This window comes from Anguilla anguilla, chromosome 1, assembly GCF_013347855.1.
Source record: "Anguilla anguilla isolate fAngAng1 chromosome 1, fAngAng1.pri, whole genome shotgun sequence".
Taxonomy (NCBI): domain Eukaryota; kingdom Metazoa; phylum Chordata; class Actinopteri; order Anguilliformes; family Anguillidae; genus Anguilla; species Anguilla anguilla.
In genome coordinates, this window is record NC_049201.1 from 68,282,891 (window position 1) to 68,307,637 (window position 24,747).

Below are 24,747 nucleotides of genomic sequence, written 5' to 3' on the forward strand. Positions count from 1 at the left end.
ACTTTCTAAATATTTCTGCCTAAATGCGCTTTCAAAACCATACTGTCGCGTCCACATATTTATTTTCAAAAAGAGCCTAGGCCGCGCGCTCCGTGCTTGCTCCTTTCTGAGGTGGTTGGATGACTTGCAGTGCGCGAAGGTCACACTGTCAAAAGTGTCACTTTTTTTTTCTTCAGCGACCGAAAGACTACGAAAAGGCGGGTAGTGACGCTTCAAACATTACAAAAATACCATAGTGTTAACCAGTGTTTGGACCAAAACACCTGCCGGTGCCTACTCTTCAAAATACATATCAGTGTTTCCTGTGGAATTGATCTCTTGGTGTGCTGGTGGGTGTCTGAAGGGGGGGGGGGGGGGGGAGGGGAGGGTGTAGCAAAGGCGGAAAAGTTTAAGACTATGAAAACATAACCTCTTGAGACTTCTTAAAGATTTTTTTTTAAAATATCTAAATCTATCTTTTAGCTCTGACAAGCTCTTGATTCAAGGAATGGTTCCACCATTTATTTATGTATGTATTTTTTTGGTTGTGTGAATTTTCTCAGTTTTGTCTGAACTATGTACTCTTCCTTTGGTTGTTATTTGTGAGCTGTAGTCTCTAAGTGTGCTAGCGTACATATATGCAGTGGCTGCTTTATTACGTACACCTATCTGGCACCAGGTAGGACCCCCTTCTCCCTCCAGAACAGCTTGACTTCTTTGTGGCATGAATTCAACAGGAAATATTCCTTAGAGATTTTGGTACATGCTGACTCGATAGCATCATGTAGTGATGGCAAAGCGAAGCTGTCCTAGAGCATTGAACCGTTCCTCTGAACTGTATGGAAAAAGGATTCATTACTCAAAGCTTTTATACACAGCGCAGGATAGTGGCATCTGGTAGTCGAAAGGACAAAGAGCAACTATTTAACAGCTTTTTTTAAACTATGGTTTTCAACAATGAGCGTAACTAGTAGTGCCAATAATGTTGTTTGGGCGTATTTCTTCATATAAAAATATCAATGTCTTATGTGGCTACAGTCTTGAACAGCACGTTCACTTTGCGTTCTCCCACAAGATACCATGTGACTGACAATAGACAGGAAATCATGGTGGTCTGAAACTAAGTTTTGCTATTTTTGTATTTTCGACACAACATCTGTTCCTATACTGAAAAGCTGCTTGGAGGAAACAGCTGTTTGGGTTACAGGTCAGATATTTTAGAGCCACATGAGCCAGCGCTGGGTGTGTCATTAGCCAACCACCTGTGTCTGTAAGTAGGAGTGAGTGATTGACTGCTACTGATCTGTTCTGTTTCCCTGTTGTTGGTTTTCTCCAACCTGGAGTTTATCATCTCCATCTGCTCAAATAAAGAATATCAACGTCTTAAGTGGCTACATCTCATATTTGATAGTTAACCTGCTGACTGAAACTCACATGGGGTTGTTCATATTTTGCCTTGCCATTTGCCTATTATTTAATAGGCAAGGATTATGTAGGCTTTGTATTTTAATTTGGAATCAAGATACTATTGCTTAGTGGTGGTTGTGGGGTTGACAGTGCTTCATGAATTGAGTAGTGAATGTGTGTGTGTGTGTGTGTGGTGTGTGGTGTGTGTGTGTGAGTGAAATTACTCTCTAATTAGGCTATTCACTCGCATTGTTTTCTGGACAGAGCGACCTGATTTGTCTAAGAGGGGCACAGTCTTGAACAGCACGTACACTTTGCGTTCTCCGATAAGATACCATGTGACTGACGATAGATAGGAAATCATGGTGGTCTGAAACTAAGTTTTGCTGGAAGAGGAGGGTCTATGGCTGCGTCCACAATGTTTACTGTGTGGTTTCTGTGCTCATTTTAGCAGTGAGGAGCTTACACCTTAAACATTTCTAGGCTCGTTTGTGAAAGGTAAGAAACTTACTCCTTAGACATTGTTTTCAGTTTGACGTTTGGTTTGTGGATACTATTGTGTGTATTATTTTGAGAAGTTGATTTTGTATTATAATGACGAAGAAGACTCAAATGAGCATAATTAAAAGGTAAAATGTGAATAAATGTGGGGGAGTGTTACTGTATTTCTTCTCTAGTATTTAGTGGCGGTCCTATCAACATCCCGATGAGGAGTTGTTTGAGCCGTTTCCAGCTCAAATGTGCAAGTTATTGTGTGTTCCCTCGTTTTGATGTATCAGTAAGTGTCAATGCACACAGTTTTTCATTGGTGGTGCAAATGACTGGAGTGGGGAAATACTCTCAATAAAAGGAATAGCATTTATATTTTTTAGGTAATGCTTAGTACCCAAATGCTTATGTATGCTGACTGAACTTTTCATATGTTTTGTAATGATCTGGGGGAGTCAATGAGGTCTCTCAGTCATTACAATTGTCAATGAATAGATTGGTTTATGTGTCACAAGCAAATCTGGCCCATCATATGAAAGTTAAAATGGAACTAGCAATCAAAGTGGGGTAGAAAGCACTCCTACCACGAAAAAGCTGTGTGAATTGAATTCATTTATACGTATGTTTGCAATCAGCATTGGCATCAATTCAATGGAAACTCTTTAAAAGCTATATGTACAAATCAGGCTTTTATTTGGTTATGTGTCCACCCATAAAAATGAAAGTTATATTTGCTAATGTGTGCACCTATAAAAGAAAGTTACTTACCTTTAAAAAGAATTGCCATGGCAAATGTGATATGTTGTCACTGCCTGACATATATACTCGATGTTAAATGTAGCCACTATTGGCTAGAACTTTTCCATTATCATTTCTCAGTTAGGAGTGTTCCGTTATTAGGGGGGGGGGGGGGGGGGGGGGGGGGGGGGTGAACTCTTTACCCAGTTCTTGGCTGGAAAGTATTCTGCTGTTTTTTTTCTTTCGTTCTTTCCCTCTGCCTTGTATTAAAGCCCAGTGAATTGGAAGTTTTCTTTTTGCATTTATTTCTGGATTTTATGGCTACATTTTTTGTCTTGCTGATGTTATTTTTCTTTATTAGTTGAAGTTATGCGGAGCATTATTAGTTGAAGTTATGCGGAGCTGAGTGGAATAAGGTCCTATCATTTCACTGAATTTACAAAGTTAAGTTCCTAATGAAAGATATTGAAATTTCACCAGTATGTTACATACTTTTTATTTTCATCAATGAACTTCATAATAAATTGTTTCTCCTAAACATGCCACTCCACAAAACAGTTAGACATTGTACATATTGTAAAATACTGTATTTAATATCCATGTGTGCAGAGGGGGATCCAACCAGTCACTATTGATCTGTATTTACTGAATGTGAACAATGAAAATCAGTCAAATATTGAAGTGAATTGAATTTTCATTGAAAAATCATTGGAAATCATTGTGGTCTGAAACTGAGTTTTGCTGGAAGAGGAGGGTCTGTGGCTGCGTCCAAACTGTTCACTGTGAGGTTTCTGTGGTAATTTTAACAGCAAGAAGCTTACACCTAAGAAATTGTTTTCAATTTGACGTTGGTTTGTGGACACTATTTTGTGTATTATTTTGAGAATTTGTTTTTTTTTTGTATTATAATGATGAAGAAGACTCAACTGGGCGTAATTAAAAGGTTTGATTTTGTTGATGAGGATGAAAGGTATGACTGCAGCTTCCACGGCGTGCATATTATCTCTGACAATAACTACTTAAGAAAACATTTTCTTCCTAGCGTAGCTGACATTAGCTATGTAAAAGTGGCATAACCAGAGCATAATATACATTTATAATTACTATTTAATTAATAAATGGGGTGCAGGGGAGGCACCTGCCCTTTTTGGTCTGAATGGTCCATTTTAGGTTTTGCTTTTAATATCCGATGGACAATGGGGTTTTAAATGTAAACTGGGATTTTCTGAGTCAATAAATGATGCTGGTGTAACAAACGTACTTTCATGCCAGTACAGCTAGTCTACAATTGTAGCTACTTGATTTTAGAAATAGAAAGTACACACATGGTAATAGAAAACATAGGCTAGTTAATCTAGTAGCTCTGCCCAACACTAGCCAACATATAGAACTGTAGTACACATGCACGCACAGACGCGCACACACACACACACACACACACACACAAAATGTTGGCAAGTGGTTGTACGCAGTATTATGAAGTAGACTGAAGAAATAAATAGTTGTATTTGCTTAATAAGATTGTCGACATGTTGCACGTGATGAAGTAGCCTATATGTGATGTGTGTGCAAGTTAATTAGTTAGTCCTTCCGTTCTAAATAACATTGTGTGCAGCCACTGTCCAACGTTTTTGTCTTATTTTTGTGGTTACACTACTATGGGGCTATTATTGTAGCAGAATTATTTGCAAATGTTTACATAAATCTTTAAATGCATACACAGATCTGTAAATGTGTACACAGATCTGTAAATAAATCTGTAAATGCGTACACAGATCTGTAAATATGTACATAAATCTGTAAATGCGTATACAGATCTGTCAATGCGTGCACAGATCTGTAAATGCGTACATAAATCTGTAAATGCGTATACAGATCTGTAAATGCGTACACAGATCTGTAAATGTGTACACATTCTGTAAGTGCATACATAAATCTGTAAATGCGTACACAGATCTGTAAATGCGTACATAAATCTGTAAATGCGTATACAGATCTGTAAATGCGTACACAGATTTGTAAATGTGTACACATTCTGTAAATGCATACATAAATCTGTAAATGCGTACACAGATCTGTAAATGCGTACACAGATCTGTTAATGTCTATATCATCAGTTACAACTCAAGCTGGCCTCTCAATTGGCTGTCTTTTTACACGTGATTTTTGCTACATTTCTGCCGTTGCAGAGATCTGCAAATGCGTCTGGCGATTTTCAAATGTGTGTGGAGATTTATAGGTTAACTACGACTCCCATGGTGCACTTCGACATGAAACATCCAATCGCCGAGTTTAAAATTCTGTAACATGAGCCGGTAACTGCGGGCAAGAAAGTTTACGGTGTTGCGAAAACTGAAAACAGAGTGGTCAACTGAACGCGAGGTTGAACCTAGTCTGTCAGTCAGACAAAAGTATCACAGGCAGACACACTACTCGGTGAGATGACATCAAAGGGCACTTCTATATATATGTCATTTTGCATATGCATCCAATGTTTTTATTAGCTGATGTACCTTAAATGTCCAATGGGGAGACATATTATTTGTGGTCTATGGGCATTGATAATGTAATCAGGCAGAAAAACGAAGAAGAAAAGAAGAATATAGTCATGGGTATAATCATGTAATGTAAAACTGTACCTCCACTTTATCCACCTTTTCCCACAGAGGGCACTGCTTGTAAAATGGCCAGATCCTCTGCTTTGGGAAACTTTCTGAAAGGAGATACAAAGGCACTGGGGGTAAGATAATTGCTCAACTCTTGCATTTTACCATTCTCTCCCTCTGGAGAGGGACCTGCAAGCAAAGTCATTGCTGCAGCAATCCCAGACTGTCAGTGGAAAGGCTCTGTAAGAAAGACATTGACATTAGGACACACTGCTGTAAAATTCAGTGCCTTGCAATTATCCAAGCATAGACACAAACTGGTAACATTTTTGTTGTTTTTTTGTTTTTACAGACAGTGCAAATAATGATTGGAGTGCTGCATGTGTTATTTGGCATCGTAATGGCCACCTCTGGTGAAAGCAATGGTGTTTACCTTGTGCTTTTTTTCTGTGGAGGACTTATTGTAAGTTCATTCATTCATTCATTCATTCATTCGTTCAATCCTGCTGCTTAAAAAATCTTTGCTGAACTGAACTGGGTTATTAGGTATAAACGATGTGGACAAAACACTGATCCTCTATTAGATGATTGTGCTTCAGTCCCAGGTGTGTCATTGATCAGATGAAAATTCGATTTCGGCATGATTTAGGTGAAATATTTCACCTTATGTCTGGATTGAATGCCAATTTAATCCAGGGTTTAGAAACTGTGACTGGATTAAAATGCATACTAAAACATGAAAAGAATATAGTATTTTGCTGTTAGTAGTGTCTTTCTTTACTGAAACTTTCTTTTTCAAATATGCTTACTGGAGTATTGGGTGAATTTGAGGACTGAAAATTCAAAGTTCCAAACTCAAATGAGTTAATTTACCTTTTTTTAATCCCCCCTCAGTACATTTCCTCGGGAGCTTTGAGTGTTGCTGCTAACAACAATCTCAACAAATGCCTGGTGAGTTCTGATCACTGACTGGATGTGACCATTCAGATATTTACTGGTAGATTTCAGTAGCCCTGATTTATCATTTCCAGAGCAGCTGCCTGTAAATATACTGCCAGGCCAAAAAACAATCGCACGCTCTAATATTTCGTTGGACCGCCTTTAGCTTTGATTACGGTGCACATTCATCATGGCATTGTTTCGACAACCTTATGCAACATCACAACACTTATTTCCGTCCAGAATTGCATTATCGTGTATAGACGACGGGAGAGTCGAACCAATCCGTAAAGTCTTCTCCAGCACATCCCAAAGACTTTCAATGGTTAAGGTCAGGACTCTGTGGTGGCAAATTCATTTGTGAAAATGATTCCAGAATCACTCTTTCACAATTTGAGCCCGATGAATCTCGGCATTGTCGTCCTGGAATGTGCCCGTGCCGTCAGGGAAGAAAAAAATCCATTGATGGGATAACTTGGTCATATGTGCTGTAGTTTTTCCAACAACCTTCAGTATACATTTATTGCACGTTGCTTTGGTTAAAAGCGTCTGCCATATATAAATATTTTGTAAATGTAATGTTTTGCAAACCTGGTGTGATCAATTGTGGTTTAAAAATGGCGGTTTCTGTTCTCTAAAAAAAAGTAAGAAAATTCCACAAAGTAGAAAGAGATGGGGTGAAACAGTTCGTCTTGTTTTAAAAAAATAAAGTTAACATTTCATTTCTCGCACGGGCCGCAGCATTGAAAACCCTGACAAAGATGCTTGACTCTGGTTCAAGTTGGTCTGACATGGTGGTCGCTGCGTTTGTAGAACGCGGAATGCGTACACGGAGCCAGTTTTTGATATCTACAACAGCATTTTGGCTAGTCAAAATGATAATAGAAGATATCTATAAATGTATTCTGACTAGACAGAATGATAATTGAAGATATCTCCAAAATAATATCGTTTCAAGATATCCATAACTTCTTTGTAGATATCTTAAAAGGACTTTTGACTAATAATTGACTAGTAGTTAGTCCTACCGTTCTTCATAACATTGGCTGCAGCAACTGTCCCCTGTGACATACCTGCTGTGAAGTAACTAGTAACGTTGCCTGATTTTAGTGCTCATGAATTTCACAGCAGTCTGCACAACTAATACAGTCGGTCTGTCATGTTGTTAGCAAGGTAGCTAACGTTAAACTCAGTTAAAATGCCGAAAGCAGACCTGTCTAAAGTGTGGATGTATTTTATGTGTATTTCAGAAATATAAATGTGTTTCCTGCAGAGATGATGTGTTATTTTGAGTGACCTAGCAAGGTAGTATAATGAGTGAAAGGTTTTCATGAGTCCGTGGGGAGATGCAAACCTTTCCTTTCACACATGCAAAAGTGCCACTCAGTGTGCCACCACTGATAGAGATGTGGGAATGGCAAAATTTAGCAGTTTTAAATGAGTGCACTTCTATATATGTCATTTTGTGTGTGCATCCGATGTTTTTATTGACTGATGTACCTTAAATGTCCAATGGGGAGACATATTATTTGTGGTCTTGGACATTGATGATGTAATCAGGCAGGAAGAAGAAAAATAAGAAGGAAAAAACACTAAATCCCCTAAATTTGGAGCGTTATTGTGTGGACGTGTGAATTTTTTTGTGAGTTCTGTCTGTTGAAATGGGGTCAGAAGGTAGAAATGAATGTTTTAAGGGCTGAGAGTCTGTGGTAACTGCGGTTATTTCTGTAGGAAACCTTGGTGCTGTATAGGTATGGGCATGCCACCCCACCAAGACATAACTTCGTGGGATGGGATATCTGCCATACCAAGCATGCTGCCTCGCCAAGGCAAAACTTGGCAGGATGGCATACCTACCATCCCAATATAAAGCTCCATCTGTTGGAGTATGTAAATCATTATATTGTAATAAACCCTACTAGAAGGGACCAGAAATAATGGTAGGCTGCCACCACGTTTTTACCGGTAAGGTCCAGATATATAGGAAGTTGAGAACACACCTCACGGAATATGGAAAAATATAATAGGCTTTATTTATTGCTGGTCAAGGGCAAATCGGGGTGAAAACCCCACCGGGCAGCCCGGATAGGCTGTGGTACGGAGCAGTCACTACGCACAGCCAAGTGCACTGTTGAACTTGTAAGAATGATAATCATAGGCACACGTAGCAAAGTGAGAATATTAAGTGAGAATGCACACTACAATCTTGTTATAGTAGGCTACCACCCCACTGTCGGAAATAATCGGTAGGCTAGCCTAGTACTCTCTTCCCAACCACCGACCGCCCCATGCAGTTTCCCTCCTGCACTGCCATTTATTAAAGGCACAAACACAAGTAAAAACCCGGGACAAAAAGACACAATTAAACAGATTAAAACTTCCCTGCCACTGTTGACAAGAACCCTCCTCGGGGTCTGAGCTTGAGTGCCGGCCAACACTGGAAGAGGCGTCACCAGTTTGGTCCACAGCACTCCAGATTTTTCACACCACACAAGCAGTGTGGCCAGAATAATTGGCGAGGGCTGTATGTCGAAAGTCTGCTGCACACAGGTCGTAAACACTAGAATATGACCCCCACAACCCCATGCGCCTGGCTCTGACTTCTATTTAAAGACTTGCCAGAGTCCACGCAGGTGAGAGTCATTAGCTCCTAATTGAGTGAAGCCGCCCGCTTGGCAGCACAGCCGCAGTCCAGGCATTACTTCACTATAATATTTTCTTCGAAAGAGAAATAACATATTATCTCTGAAAGATAACTTTAGGTGACCAAATATACAATTATTATTTTTAGCGCTGAACTGTTGGGGAAGCACAGAATCATCTAGAAAGTGATTGTATGCTGTGGCATTAAGATTTGCCTTCACTGGAACTGAGGGGCCAAGCCCAAACCATGTAATACAGCCCCAGACCAAGGGGTGTCTGGATATTTCAGTTATATTGTGTGTATATCAATCATTATATATACTATACATAAGCATTATATTAAATCCTGGCCTTTTCTGCAGGTGAGCGGAACGCTTGGGATGAACATCATCAGCACCATCACTGCTGGCATTGCAGTAATCTGTATATCGAAGAGCAATCCATTTCAATTGGGCGTTCACCACCCATTTTCCAATATTTACATTATACATCAGGTAAAACAGTCACATTTTTTATTTTTAACATGATGTTAGCATGATCTGGATAGTCTGGACATCCAACAAGCTAATATATTACATGACTATGACTCAGCTGATGTCATTAGGAGGGAATCTTTCTGACAACAAAACTCACTGGTGACCACACGGGCTCTGTAAGTGAAACAAATAAAGATGTAGGTCCTGACAATCTTACTGAAAATATATTAACAAGTCTGAAGTGTTTATTATGCAAGTCTGCAGAATGTAAATGTAGGAAAGAATGATTGTCTGCCACTGATCTGTTCTCCATTTCTCTTTTCACAGGGGGTGATTGGAGTGCTGCTGGTTTTCTCCATCCTGGAGTTCATCATCTCCATCTGTGTGTCAGCATTTGCCTGCAGAGCAGTGTGTGACTGCCCACAGAGGTGAGATCTACATTACAATCTGGGCTGCCTTTTTCTGCAGAGTGCTGCATCGGTCTGTTGAATGATGGGTCCAGAAAACCATTACAGCTGCAAGAATGAAAATACAGTTAGTGGCTAAAAACATGGATAAATGGGAATCACAACATATATTGAAAGTAGGTGTCTCCATATTATTTCCACATGTGTGCCTTGAGTTAATAAAACAGTTAACATCCCAGCAGTTTCAGGATCATGTACAAAAATGCTGGGCAGGCCAGTAGACAGGACCTCAGTGATTATGAAAGAGTGGTGATTTTTGGGGTATGTTTGCCGACAGCTCTGCTTGCTGGTGTTAAAGGTTGGCAGCAAGATGGTTGATTTGATTTTCTGGTCCCTTGTTGGATGGAAACCTAAGTTAACAGTCATGCTACATAAAAAAATATACAGACTCAAGACTAAATACTAAATACAGACTGAATGTACAATGTACTGTAACAGTCAGGTATGTCCTCTCCACTGCTGAACTCAAACTGCTGCCATGCAGAAACACTTCCTGCTGGCATTAGTGTAAAGTGATTTTTCTTTATTAACCTTTTTTTTTCCTTCGCTTTTTCCTTTCTAAAGATGACAATTTCACCCATTTTGGACCAAACTGTGATGGGCAGCAAGCAAACATATGCAAACATGCCTATATATGAAGAAATCCTTCCTTGAAAGAGATCAGTGGGCATGTTTGTATAGATGTTTGTCTCTCTTTCAATCCTACAAGACCTTCAAGACAAAAAATAATATTCGGATTTTCAACATAAATAACAGACATAGATTAGCTACTTTGTCTTTATCACCTTTCATAACTTTCCATTATACATTTTTTTACATTTCTTTTTACAAAATATCTTGTTATGTATATTACCAATTATATAAAGCAGGGCCTCCTTACAGTTAGGATGGCTAATATGTTTTTACGTTGCATTTGTTCTGTAGCCATGGAATAAAAATCCATTTGTATTGACGTATAAAGGACACACTGTACCTAGAAAAAAAATGTAAAAATTTTAAAATGTGCTTTTTGTTATTCAAATCTTTCTCAGAAACAGCGGACCAGTCTGTTTGACAACCGATCCAAATGACCTCTCCGTTTTTTTTTACCCACGGGCTGCAATTTAAAAGGAATTTATTGTGACTAATGGGATGTGGTGTGTTTCCATTTGTCCTTTCAAAAGTGAAAAAGAAAACGCACACCTTGTTTTAGTGAGGTACAGACCAGAAGGACATGCAAGTGAAACTTAAAAAGAAAGAAGGGTCGCACACTCTGTTTACTCCAATGCAGATTTTTTTTATCTCCAACGTTTCGGCAGCAAGCTGCCTTTGTCAGCCCTGACCCAGCTTGCTGCCGAAATGTTGGAGATAAAAATCTGCATTGGAGTAAACAGAGTGTGCGATGCTTCTTTCTTTTTAAGTTTCACTTGCATGTCCTTCAGGTCCAAAACCTCCCATAGGCGTTCAGCTGGGTTGAGATCTGGTGACTGCGAAGGCCATAGCATATTATTCACATCATTTACACACTCACCAACCATCTAGTGACCCCTCGTGCCCTGTTGATTGGGGCATTGTCATTTTGGAAGAGACCATTCCCATCAGGATAGAAATGTTTTATCATAGGATAAAGGTGATTAATCAGAATAACTTTGTATTGATTAGTGGACTCAAACCATGGCAGGATAATGCCCCCCACAGCATTATAGAGCCAATGGACCCCCTCACGGTCGGGGTCAAGCAGTGAGGCCTGTGCCGTTCTTTTGGTGTACACCACACATTTTTATGATTTTATGAACAGTTTGACCATAATGATCAGCGCTATGTATGGAGGAAAAAGGGTGAGGCTTGTGAGAATCTTGTGGAAGGCTACCCCAAGCGTTTGATTCAAGTTAAGTAATTAAAAGGCAATATTACCAAATAGTAACAAAGTGTATGCCAACTTTTGACCCATTGGAATTCTGATATAGTGAATTAAAGCTGAAATAAATCTGTCTCTAATCGATTGTTTTAAAATTACTTCCGATGTGAACAAAGTAGACTTGCCAAAAGAAAAGTATGGTAACATGAAATGTGCAAAGTTGTGAAAAATTGATTTAGAATATTTTTAGCTTGGGTGTATGTAAACCTTTGGCCTCAACTTTATTATAATAATGGATGAGTTGTTTTTGTATTATAATGATGAAGAACACTCAAAGTAATGGAGCGTAATTTACACGTTTGATTTTGTTGATGAAGAAGAAAGCTATGACTGCAGCTTTCATGGCGTGAGTATTATCCCCGACAATATCTATTTTAGAAAACATTTCCTTCCAGGCGGTCTGAATTCAAATTTTTTCTCCTTTTTGTACGCCTTGTATGCTATGATTTTAACAGTCTGTGGTATTTGTTTATGTTGACAACAGAACGCCTCGAGGCAAATGGTAGCTTTTATAATATGAGGTGCGACGTGTATAAAAAGATGGGCGGTGTTCAGGGGGGGTGACTGCCCTTGCCCTTTTTGATCTGAGTGCCCCCCTTTTTTTAAAACCTTTATTTATCCACGGTAGATCCGTGCCCTAAATCGACACTTCTATGTTTTATTTTTGCCCTAATGTCACACCAGAGTGGCATTTGATCAGCTCAAGTGCCCCTCTGGTGTGACATCACGGAAAAAATTAAGTATGTTATTTTTTTTTACCATAGGAGCACCCCAGTAGCGCATGAGACCTTCAGTTTTACATGCAAAGGGGCATCCTAATAGGACATTTCCATGCATTATTTTTGCACTAAGGTCACAAGGAACTTAGGGGCTAAGCGTATTTACTCAACCATAGGGGAACCGGAGGGGCACTTCTAGGGCAAAAAGTAAGCATGCAAGTACCTCATTAGGATGCCCCTTCCGATGATAAAAAGTTATGGTCTCTTGTGCAACCAAACAATCTGTGACTCACCGTGATCTGTGACCGCAGAGGCCGCTGTTGCACATTTCTGCATGTGTGCTGTCGAGAACAGGCATGAAGAAGAGCGTGTACGTAGACGGCGTAAGCTACTCCTAAACATTGGATTGCCATCGCTCCCTGTCCAGTGCCTGTAATCGCTGGTTGTTATTGCTTCTTGTGGAGAAAGAGGCAACGTTGGTGCCAGCGGGTCATACTGACCACCCCATGCATGGTATCTGTCAGTAGAAAGTAAATAAAATAAATTAAGTTAAAAAAATGTTTTAGAATCTGTTTTATTTTTATTATTACTACAATTTATGAAATGAACTATAAACTGTTTCTAAAAATGTGTTTATTTGTGCCTGCATGCACAGTGTGACATTTGCATTACCTAATCTTAAAATCAGTAGTCGTCAGAATGTGTGACCCCACTGTACCTTCACAATAAATGAGTCAAACACCAAACAAAATGTTTTCAGGTGATGTGTCATCCTCTCACATTCATTTGCACAAAGGTATTCATGTCTGGGATCAGCAGAGAGCCAGCAACACAGAGGTCACCATTTCTGACGGCTGTCATCAGAGTAAGTGACAGAAAACACACAAAACTAAACTGTTAAAAAACATAAATGTATTTTAATATTTTTACTTTAAAGATATATTCACAAAACTCTCGACAGCACCCATGCAGAAAATGTGCAACAGCGGCCTCTGCGGTCACAGATTTCGGTGGGTCACAGATTTCGGTGTAACACCCCTATGGTACAAATAACATGTTTCATTTGTTCCCTAAGGTCACACCAGATCGGAATTTGATCTGATCAACACTCGTGTGGGTGTGGCATTTGGGCAAAAAAGGTCACAAGACACTTGTGGCAAAAAACTAAGTGTGTGTTTTCTACCATAGGGGCACCCTAATAGCTTCGCTGATGTGTTGATTTGCAGTGTACCACGTTGGTCTGTGCATCAGCCAGGCTAGCACCCTGGACTGACTCTTGCTTAAAGTGTTTTTATGTTTGTGGGTATGTTCCGTTCCCACTGAAACAGATTTATTGTCACTCTTTGTCCACAATCACTCCAGCCACCCCACCAACCACCCCCTCCTTCCCACTTGACCTTGTAGGCCTGTTATTACTGCTGGAAGTGTAATACTGTCACTCTTAGGAACAAAGTAGAAAAAAATTACGGAAGAAGATATATTTGTAATATGCACATAAACCACCCGCATTTTGCTTGTGTGAGATTGTGTCCCTTCAAAAATTTTGCGTGCACCTGGAGGCATTGCCGTCGCTGTACCAGCTGCTTTGGAATTACTTTAATTTCCCGTTCGATGACATGAACCTCTGAATGCCGTAGCAATACCTACCACTGTAATGTCGACAGGTCGTAATTCATTTATCTAAGATAAAGTAGATTAAATAGCCTTTATCACAAAACGGAACTGTTTGGGGCCATATATAGCTAAAACACGGTAAAAATGAAATAATACTAGAAACCCCGAAAAGTGAAATGTCTGTTTAATTACTCATGTGCGTCTTTTTCTGGACAGAGCGAGTCGATTTCTTTCATATGCATATGTCTCTGCTGTGTGCGAACAGTTTGTATATTTCTTAGTCTCCCACAGGAAGTAATCTTGCACAAGATACCATGCGACCAAGAATAAACGGGAACTATGGGGGTGATCTGTCTGGAGCAACGCTTTCCTGGAAGAGGAGGGTCTATGGCTAGGGTCCCGGGCAATGAACAGTTCAGTGGTCTATGGTTGCGTTCACGTTGGATATTTACTGCGTAGTTCCTGGGCTGATTTTAACAGTAAGAAGCTTGCTCATTAAAAATTTCTGGGCTCATTTGAACGGTAAGAAGCTTACTCCTTAAACATCGTTTTCAATTTGAGGCTTGGTTCATGTAGGCTACACTATTGCGTATATTTTTGAGAAGGTGTTTCTGCATTATAACGGTGATGAACACTTAAAGTGATGGGGCGTAATTTTAAGGTTGGCTTTTGTTAACGAAGACGAAATCCATGACTGCCACTTGGTATGCGCATTATCCCTGACAGTGTTTCATAACATTTTGTCCCCAGCGACAGTCTTGCTTCCGAACAATTCATTTTTCGTTGGCCTAACTGTTAAGATTTTGTCGTGTTATTTATGTAGATGTATAACGTTTTGTGTTATTCGTTTATTTGGACACCACAACACCTAGGGAAATGGTAGATGTTATAAGGAGAGGTGCAAGATGTGTCAAAAGATGGTTTTAAATAATTTTGTCTTGTAAAAATATCCTTGGTTTAGCCAGCTATGTGAAAGTGGCATAACCACCAGAGCGTAATAAACATTTACAATTAATGTTAATCCAGCCAGCGACTGCCAAAGAAATTCGCTCTGAAATACATTATATTTCTTTGACATAATAGCTAACAACACCTTGAAGTAGCATGTAAACATGTAAAACTGCCTATCTTCTTACTCGCAAAATACGTAAACGAATGGCACGACTAAATCACCCTTAAATGACGGCCATATTAAACTATGAATTGTTCATAATACATTTCTACTTTCGACTCTCTTTCACCGGAGTCAGTGGTAGGCTTTCCCTGCTGGTAAGCGCGGGTAAAATGTAATTCATCTTATAGTTCTTAAATACATCTCCTATGTTGTTAACAGGTGTAAAACTCCAGTCCTGGAGGGCCGCAGTGTCTGCTAGTTTTTGGGGTGTTCTCGGCACAAGTCATTGGTTGGCTACACACCGTGGTTCTCAAGGCCTTAATTGGCGGTCTGGTTGAAAGGAAAACTCAAAAACCCGCAGACATTGCTGCTCCCTTGCGATTCAGTTTGACACCCCTGTGTTAAAGGAACACTATGCAGGATTTTTACCTTGAAAATGTTATGATTGAATGAATCATTGCATTTATATTGCGCTTTTTCAGACACTCAAAGTGCTTTACAATGATGAGGGGGAACTCAACCACCACCAATGTGTAGCACCCACCTGCGTGACGCACGGCAGCCATTGTGCGCCAGAACGCTCACCACACATTAGCCGAGGTTGAGAGGGAGATAACATTTTTTTAACCAATTATATCAGGGAATTATTAGATGGCAAGTTGAGAATTTAGGCAATTTACTCTTTACAAGTATCATGGGATCTTTAATGACCACGGTGAGTCAGGACATCAGTTTTTCGTCTCATCAAAAAGACAGCATCTCCTACAGCATAGTGTCCCCATCACTTCACTGGAGCATTTATTCAAGCAGAGGGAAGATTGCCCCCTGCTGGCCCACCAACACCACTTCCTGCAGCACTGCTATGGTTATAGATTAAGCCTCTTCTGGTAGCCACTCCAGTTTCAAAGTAAAAAAAAAAAAAAGTTTCATCAGATTTCTTGGATAATTATTGTTAGTCTATAAAATCAAATCTGCAGTCAAGTCAGAGCAAAGTTTTGGTTTCGAGCAAGAATACATGTTGGCTATACTAAATGAGTTAACATTGAGTACTCAAAAAAGCGCTATATAAATCTGAGGTATTATTATTATTATTATTATTATTATTATTATTATTATTATTATAAATATTCAATTCTGCCCTTGATAATTTATCGTCAGACTAAGAGTAGATAGATTAGAAGATTAGATTTGTCTCAGTACATTTTTGAAATGGTATAACCTCATTTACAATGATGTGTAGAGAAATGGACAGACCACAATTTTTAATTACCAAATGTAAATATTACTTGCGAAATCAAACTTGGTGATGATCATGTAATGTAAAACTATACCTCCACTTCCTTTATCCACCTCTTCCCACAGAGGGCACTACTTGTAAAATGGCCAGCTCAGCAGCTAGTGGATTTGTGGTCGTCACCCAGGTGTACCCTCAGCAAAGTGGTCCTACTGCACCAGCTTTCTGCACTACCTCACATGTTTCCTCTGCATTGGGAAAGTTTCTGAAAGGAGATCCAAAGGCACTGGGGGTAAGATCATTGCTCTACTCTTGCATTTAGCCATTCTCTCCCTCTGGAGAGGGACCTGCAAGCAGCAGCAATTCCCAGACTGTCTGTGGAAAAGCTCTATAAGAAAGACACTGACATTAGGAGACACTGCTGTAAAATTCAGTGTCTTGCAATTATCTAAACGCAGACACAAGCTGGTAACATTTTTGTTGTTTTTTGTCTTTTACAGACAGTGCAAATAATGATTGGAGTGCTGAACATATTATTTGGCATCACAATGGCCGTCTATGCTGACAGCATTGGTGTTTACTCTGGGATTGTTTTCTGGGGAGCGCTTATTGTAAGTTCTTTCATTAACAATCGTCCTGCTTAAAATTTTTTTTGCTGAACTGTATTGGGTTATTAGGTATAAACAATGTGGACAAAACACTGATCCTCTATTAGATGATTGTGCTTCAGTCCCAGGTGTTCATTAGTCAGGTGACAATTCGATCTCAGCTTGATTTAAGTGCGATTTTACACTTCATGCCTGGATTGATTGCCAATTTTATCCTGGGTTCAGAAATTGTGACTGGAATAAAATGCATTCTAAAACATGCAAATAATGTCGTATTTCGCTGTTAGTAGTGTCTTTCTCTGCAGAATATTTCTTTTTCATATATGCTTACTAAAGCAGTGGGTGAATTTGAGGACTGAGGACACAAAGTTCCCAACTCAAGTGAGTTCATTTCCCTTTTTTTGATCTCCCCTCAGTACATTTCCTCAGGAGCTCTGAGTGTTGCTGCGAACAACAAACTGAACAAATGCCGGGTGAGTTCTGATCACTGACTGGATGTGACCATTCAGATATTTACTGACAGATTTAATTAGCCCTGATTTATCATTTCAAGAGCCGCCTGACTGTAAATATTTATTTTGGGAAGTGGTCATGGAACATGCTGTGATGTTATCTACACAAGATGTCCTCAAACACATCAATCCTAAGAGCACAGTCACACCAACTTCACTGGCAAACAATTCTAAACTTCCAGTTGTGACATCTTATGGGTGTGGGTGTGTGTTGTTTCAGACGAGAAACTTTCATATTTGATGTTGACATTACATTTCATGTGTATTTATATGAACAGGAATTTGAGCCCTGATTGTTTAGTCCTCTTGCTGTGCAAGGTCGACCAGAATCTCAACAAAAACATATTTTCAATGTACAAAAATGGCAGGTTACTCAGGCATACAAAGCACTGTCTATAAGTCATTAATTAAAACATGCAAAATCTAGGCCTGCCATTAAAAGTACTGATATCAAAATGAGGCCAAGTTACAACAAACAATACTGCCTATCTTACCTTGCACAAATTAAACAAACCCTAATCCAAAGCAATACTACCCAATGTTTCCTAGTTATTTGATGTAACTTGGCCCTGTGTTTTCATCTTACAATCTGAAGAGAATATGGTCATTCAAATTTGGCCAATTACATCAGTTTCTCATGATGACAGCTTTTCAACTGTAGTCAGTTTCCCTAATGTTTTCCAGCAGAAGTTCTCTGAAGTACACATTCTGTATTTATTTGGATGGCAGGTATGCCATCCTGCCAAGTTACGCCTTGGCGGGGGCATGCCCCATACCTATACAGCACCGAGAGTTTGGCACTCTTCAGGGTTCCCCACAGAAATAACCACAACAGCCACAGACACTCAGCCCTTAAAAACATTAAATTCTATACATTCTGACCCCATTTCAACAGACAGATTTCATAAACAACTTCACATGTCCACACAATAAAGCCCCAAACTAAGGGGATTTTGTGTTCTCTCCTTCTTCTTCTTCTTCTCATGCTTATTTTTCCTGCTGCCTATCCCACTAACAACATGTCTCCCCATTGGACATTTTACCGACACCAACCAAATATTCATCTACACAACCCAATCAAAAACTTGCATACACACGCAAAATACCCATACCTTTTTACTCTGAAACATTTCCAGTTTAAACAGCTAGTCTGCCTGTGGCCTAGTGGGCAAGGTTACAGTTTTGGGAACATGGGGTCCTAGGTTCAAGCCCAGCTAGGAACATGTTTCTTTAACCTGCTTTTACCCTCACTAATAATTGTCTAACTACTTCTCAGTTATTGCTTTTGCACCATATCTACCCGCCGTTCACTGAACGTATACACTGCATTATGACGTACCGTCTGCACGTTCAGTTATTAACCGGCTACAATATTGCAAAGCCATATGGATTCAACGGGAGCTCTTCTGTGCTTACTGGCCTGTGTTCTTCTTTAAAATCACGGACAGGTTTGCTAATGATATTTCACGCATTGCGTAGCTATGTCATGGTGCTGCATTAACAAAGTCACAGACTGGTAAGCCTCCGGTTCAAGGATTGAATCCCGCCTCGCCCTCAGGCAGATAATTTCTTCACTTGGCTACCGTACAAAACCTTCTTATCAGCAAATGCCACGTTTCTACATTCATGTTACCTCGCCCTGTTCTCTATCTAGCCACATACAAACAATTACTACATATGTACCTTCTACAACTCCCCATTGAAACATTACATTTAAAATCATGACTCACTCATAATTATAACTACTACTGAACATGAGAAAAGCACATCAGTGCAATAGACTTCACACGTTACTTAACCCTCCGCTTTAACAACTAATACTTTATACAGACTGTTATATATACCGTTCGATAAGGAAACTAAGCTCGCTCATGGTCACTTCATTTACTTCGCACTATAGTCTGTGATCATGTCAACCTTCACCTACATGCCCATTCTGCTAAAAACATATTGTTTCAATTATGAAATTTCATCATTTCTCCTAATCCTAATTTCTCTCACACTGCTGTTATTTTCTCATATGCAAAGCCTGCTGGGACATATGCGTCTGCTCCTATTCTCCACTATCAAGTTTTCCGTTCTAGCTTAGCAAAACAGCGAAGAGGATTCCTACCTGCAGATAAGCCCATAAAAATGCCTTATAAACCTTACAAACACTAAAAGCGCATCTCCACGAAATAACAGACAACAGAGCTGGACAGAAGGATACACAAGTTGCGACCTAAGGAGCTCTAATTATATGGGCTTGCTGATTATTTCGTCAATCAAGGCTCGTTGGATGGCCGTCAAATCCATGAGTACATACACTGGCCATATTTCACCTGCGTTTCCGATGCGTTTACACTTACGCCATCGCACCCTTTGTCACAGCCACTGTTTTACATGTATTGCACACCGAAACTCCTAAACGGTACACGCTCATCAGACTGTACAAATTCACACAAGGATAGCCATAATCCACAACTGTTTCTTACAGGGTCACTTCGCATTTCTCACTCTCAAAATAAAACGCTTTGCAAAAAGAAATGATATCTCATAAAAAACACGTTTTCAACGTACAAAAATGCCAAGTTACTCACACATACAAGACATACACATACACCGTCTATAACTCATTCATTCAGACTGCCAAAACCCATGCCTGCCATTAAAAGTATTGATATCAAAATGACGCCAAGTTACAGTACTACAAACAATATAGGCTATCTTGCCTCACCGAAATGAAATACGATGTATTCCAAAGCAATGCTACCCAATATTTCCTCAATTCTTTCAAGTCAATTTTGGCAGTCTGAATGAATGAGTTATAGACGGTGTATGTCTTGTATGTGTGAGTAACTTGGCATTTTTGTACGTTGAAAACGTGTTTCTTATGAGATATATGTATACACACATTACATGGTCAAGAGTATGTGGACGCCGACATCCAACATTTAATTCAAAATTATGGGAATTAATATGCAGTTGGTGTCCACCCTTTGCTGTTATAACAACCTCCACTCTTCTTTTTATTTTGAACATGTAACAAATAATAAATAAGAAAACAAACACACAAAAAAAAGAATGACCAATAAAATGAACAGTAAACATGTAAAGCCAATTCTCCATAAACAAAATAAATAAATATTACATGTCCGAAAAGTAGTAGGTAGAAGTATACACTTTTAAGATCCTACCCCTTTTCTATAACTTAAATGGTGAACTTCTTGTTTATCATATATACGCATAAATAATTACCTTCAAGTTCATCATATACAACTTAAATAATTACCTTAATGTTTATCAAATGTACACATTCATAATCATCGTGCAGGTGCCCATCCAGCATGTCCCAACAATCTCATAGAAAAAAAAAAAAACAACAACATCATCAACAACGAGCATCTTAGTCCTGAGAGAAACAAGGCCCCTTCCTCATTCCTCCTCCCTGTACCTCTCAAAAATATTTTTTGTACATCTTCTTGAACTGGTTTATATTTATACTTTGCTTGGGTTCAATATCTAAACCATTCCGCAAATTCACCCCACAAATCGAAATACACATACTCTTCAGACTAGTACGAACACGTTTTTTTTAGATTAAACTTTCCTCTTAAGTTATAACCCCCCATCTTTGTACTGGATGTTGAAGCATTGCTGCATCTATTGCAGATTTGCGTCCATTCAGCCAGAAGAGCATTAGTGAGGTCGGGCACTTAGGCCTGGCTCACAGGGGGTTGAGGTCAGGGCTCTGTGCAGGCCAGTCAAGTTCTTCCACATCATTCTCAACAACCATTTTTACATATGGACATCGCAGTGTGCTTGGAGGCATTTTCATGCGGAAACAGGGCCTTCCCCAAACTGGTGGTGAAGCACAGAATCATCTAGAATGTGATTTTATGCTGTAGCATTAAGATTTGCCTTCATTGGAACTAAGGGGCCTAGCCCAAACCATGACAAACAGCCCCAGACCAAGGGGTGTCCAGATATTTTGGTTATATAGTGTGTAAATCAATCATTATATATACTATATACTTAATGAGCATTATATTAAATCCCGACTTTTTTTGCAGGTGAGAGGAGCACTTGGGATGAACATCATCAGCACCATCACTGCTGGCATTGCAATAATCCTTTTCTCTCTGGACTTTGTTATTATGAAGAGATATTACTGCTATGGCAGTGAGGAGTCATTTCCCTACTACGATGACACTCGATGTGCGCTTCAGGTAAAACAGTCACATTTTTTTATTTTTAACATGATCTAAGTATGCGTTTCTGGATAGTCTGGATATTAGGAGGGAATCTTTCTGACTTGTAACTAAACTCACTGGTGACCACACGGGCTCTGTAAGCAAAACAAATAAAGATGCACAAGTCCAAATCTGCAGAATGTAGCTAAATGTAGGAATGAATGATTGTCTGCCACTGATCTGTTCTCCATTTCTCTTTTCACAGACCAGGTCACAGGGGATGACAGGAGTGCTGCTGGTTTTCTCCATCCTGGAGTTCATCATCTCCATCTGTGTGTCAGCATTCGCCTGCAGAGCAGTGTGTGACTGCTCCACAGAGGTGAGATCTACATTACAATCTGGGCTGCCTTGTTGAGCAGAGTGCTGCATCGGTCTGTTGAATGATGGGTCCAGAGAACCATTACAACTGCAAGAATGAAAATACAGTTAGTGGCTAAAAACATGGATAAATGGCAATCACAACATATACTGAAAGCAGGTGTCTCCGTATTATTTCCGCATGTGTGCCTTGAGTTAATAAAACAGTTAACATCCCAGCAGTTTCAGGATCATGTACAAAAATGCTGGGCAGGCCAGTAGACAGGACCTCAGTGATTATGAAAGAGTGGTGATTGTTGGGGTATGTTCGCTGAAAGCTCTGCTTGCTGGTGTTTCATGAGTAACCGTGTCTAAAGTGATGTCACATTGAACTCTGAGAAAGATATTATCAATAAAGGGCAACAGTGGTTGGGAGCACATACTCCTGGATTGTGATGTCCATGCATCAACTACCTTCACTTAATTCTGAAGTGTATGACATTGCTATTGTGAGCTTTATCTAAATAGAGAGAGCATCACACTTCTTTTGCAGCTGCTTAAGTACTCTATATATGATGAAAATTTGTTGATGAAAGTTTTTCATGTTTTTTTTATTATTATAGCAAGTGGTATATATGGCACCCACAAGCAATCAAATTGCATCAGAAAATCTTCTCAGCACAGCACCAAATACTTATCAGGTAATAACTCTGTTATCTCACTACCTGTATACCACAGATAATGGATCTCACTCTTATGCTTGGGTGATTGGCCTTTTCAGTTTTTATCTTGTTTTATCCTTGGTTTAAGACTATTCTACTGCTCTTCCTCTGGATGTTTTCCCCAAGCATTTCACATAATATCTAGATGTGCTGATGTGAATATAATGGTGATGCTTGAAAAATACAGAGATGGTGTTTCAGTATAAAATTATTCTAAAGTTACAGCAAAGTTAAAGGCTGGCAGCAAGATGGTTGATTTCATTTTCTGGTCTCTTGTTGGATGGAAACCTAAGTTAACAGTCATACTACATAAAAAAACATACGCAGACTCAAGACTAAATACTAAATACAGACTGAATGTTCAATGTACTGTATCAGACAGGTATGTCCTCTCCACTGTTGAACTCAAACTGCTGTCGTGCAGAAACACTTCCTGCTGGCATTAGTGTAAAGTGATTTTTCTTTATTAACCTTTATCGTTCCTTCTCTTTTTCCTTTCTAAAGACGACAATTTCACCCATTTTGGGCCAAACTGTGATGGGCAGCATGCAAACAGAGAAGCCTCCTCAATATGATGAAGTCCTTCCTTGAAAGAGATCAGAGGGCATGTTTGTATAGATGTTTGTCTCTCTTTCAATCCTACAAGACCTTCAAGACAATAAATAATCTTCCTATTTTCCATATAAATAGCAGACATAGATTAGCTACTTTGTCTTTATCACCTTTCATAACATTCCATTATACATTTTTTTTTTTATCAGCGGCATCATGTATTTTACAAAAAATCTTGTTATGTATATTACCAATTATATAAAGCAGGGCCTCCTTACAGTTAGGATGGCTAATATGTATTTTCGTATTTTCGACACAACATTTGTTCCTATACTGAAAAGCTGCTTGGAGAAAACACATGTTTGGGTTGCGGGTCAAATATTTTAGAGCCACATGAGCCAGCGCTGGGTGTGTCATTAGCCAACCACCTGTGTCTGTATTGTTCTAACTCTTGAATGGCCGTGTTTTTACTATGTACTACTGCTACACTGTTGGCCAGCGGCGACGTATCCAGCATAACAGCATTGATTTCTGTACCAGCAGCAACCTAATCTCATAAAGATTATGAAATCACAAATTGCAAAACGATTTTCTTGAAATAGGACACAACTGAATAAATTTCAGTGTTTGTATTTCTAAATTATAACTGTTTTGTTATATAGGCTGAGGGGAAATGCATCGTGGCATATTACAGGAACACAAGACTAATTGAACACCTATGGGAGATTTTGGACCGATGTGTTAGACAGCACTCTCCACCACTATCATCAAAACACTAAATGAGGGAATTTCTATTGAAAGAATGGTTTTCTGTCCCTCCAGTGGAGTTCCAGAGACTTCGCTATGCTAAACGTAGAATCTATGCTAAGGCGCATTAAAGCTGCTCTGGCGGCTCATGGTGGCCCAACACCTTACTTAGACACTTTATTGTGGTTTTTCCTTTAATTTGTCACCCGTCTGTTTAAAATTATATATGTGCATTATATGACATCCTGGCCTTTTCTGCAGGTAAAAGGAGCACTTGGAATGAATATCATCAGCAGCATAACTGCTGGCCTTGCGATAATCCTGTTCTCAATTCATATGCCTCCTACTCTTGCCAAAGGCTTTGGCATATTCTTGAGGTAAAACAGTCACATTGTTAATTTTTTACGTGATCTAAGTAGGTGTATCTGAATAGTCTGGACATCCAACAACTTAATGTGTTATATGACTATGACTCAGCTGATGTCATTAGGAGAGAACCCTTCTAATTGAACTCATTCTTGATCACATGGGCTGCATAAATGAAATAAAGATTTAGCTACTGACAATCATACTGAAAATATTTTAACAAGTCTTAAGTGTTTATTATGCAAAAGTCCAAGTCTGCAGAATGTAAATGTAGGAGTGAGTGATTGACTGCTACTGATCTGTTCTGTTTCCCTGTTGTTGGTTTTCTCCAACCTTGAGTTCATCATCTCCATCTGCTCAAATAAAGAATATCAACGTCTTAAGTGGCT

General features: G+C 39.3%; 2 protein-coding genes and 1 long non-coding RNA gene across 5 annotated transcripts in view; 2 read left to right on the forward strand and 1 right to left on the reverse strand.

Moving 5' to 3' along the window:
- Positions 1–10,805, forward strand: part of LOC118215408 (membrane-spanning 4-domains subfamily A member 4A-like) — a 50,680-nt gene extending 39,875 nt beyond the window's left edge. Inside the window, exon 9 of the mRNA XM_035396202.1 lies at positions 10,404–10,805. The gene's annotated coding sequence lies outside the window, so the exon portion shown is untranslated. The remainder of the gene's footprint in view (positions 1–10,403) is intronic.
- On the reverse strand, positions 1,118–23,739 carry LOC118215494. Its single transcript, XR_004762830.1, has 2 exons — positions 23,674–23,739; positions 1,118–1,241 (listed from the first exon to the last, which is right to left on the reverse strand). It is a non-coding gene; the product is annotated as an uncharacterized LOC118215494 (long non-coding RNA).
- Positions 5,282–24,741, forward strand: LOC118215436 (membrane-spanning 4-domains subfamily A member 4A-like). Of its 3 annotated transcripts, XM_035396241.1 has the most exons (8): positions 14,341–14,496; positions 16,451–16,614; positions 16,823–16,933; positions 17,347–17,403; positions 21,495–21,650; positions 21,880–21,993; positions 22,595–22,672; positions 23,198–24,738. In XM_035396241.1, the coding sequence occupies exons 1-8, from the start codon at positions 14,400–14,402 to the stop codon at positions 23,282–23,284; spliced, it is 864 nt and encodes a 287-aa protein (XP_035252132.1). In that variant the 5' UTR covers positions 14,341–14,399; the 3' UTR covers positions 23,285–24,738. The 3 variants fall into 3 exon arrangements, with proteins under 3 accessions (XP_035252150.1, XP_035252142.1, XP_035252132.1); XM_035396259.1 differs by lacking the exons at positions 14,341–14,496; positions 16,451–16,614; positions 16,823–16,933; positions 17,347–17,403 and adding exons at positions 5,282–5,353; positions 5,572–5,682; positions 6,114–6,170 and having other exon boundaries at positions 23,198–24,737; XM_035396251.1 differs by lacking the exon at positions 22,595–22,672 and having other exon boundaries at positions 14,224–14,496; positions 23,198–24,741.
- Positions 24,742–24,747: the final 6 nt, after the last annotated feature.

What these genes read in the sequence shown, in the direction of transcription:
- LOC118215436 (XM_035396241.1), top strand. Translation starts at nt 14,400, where the DNA reads ATGGTTGCGTTCACGTTGGATATTTACTGCGTAGTTCCTGGGCTGATT. An exon ending in TGTGTGACTGCTCCACAGAG is followed by an intron (nt 21,994 to 22,594) that starts GTGAGATCTACA and finishes TTATTATTATAG; the next exon opens with CAAGTGGTATATATGGCACC. An exon ending in CAGCACCAAATACTTATCAG is followed by an intron (nt 22,673 to 23,197) that starts GTAATAACTCTG and finishes TCCTTTCTAAAG; the next exon opens with ACGACAATTTCACCCATTTT.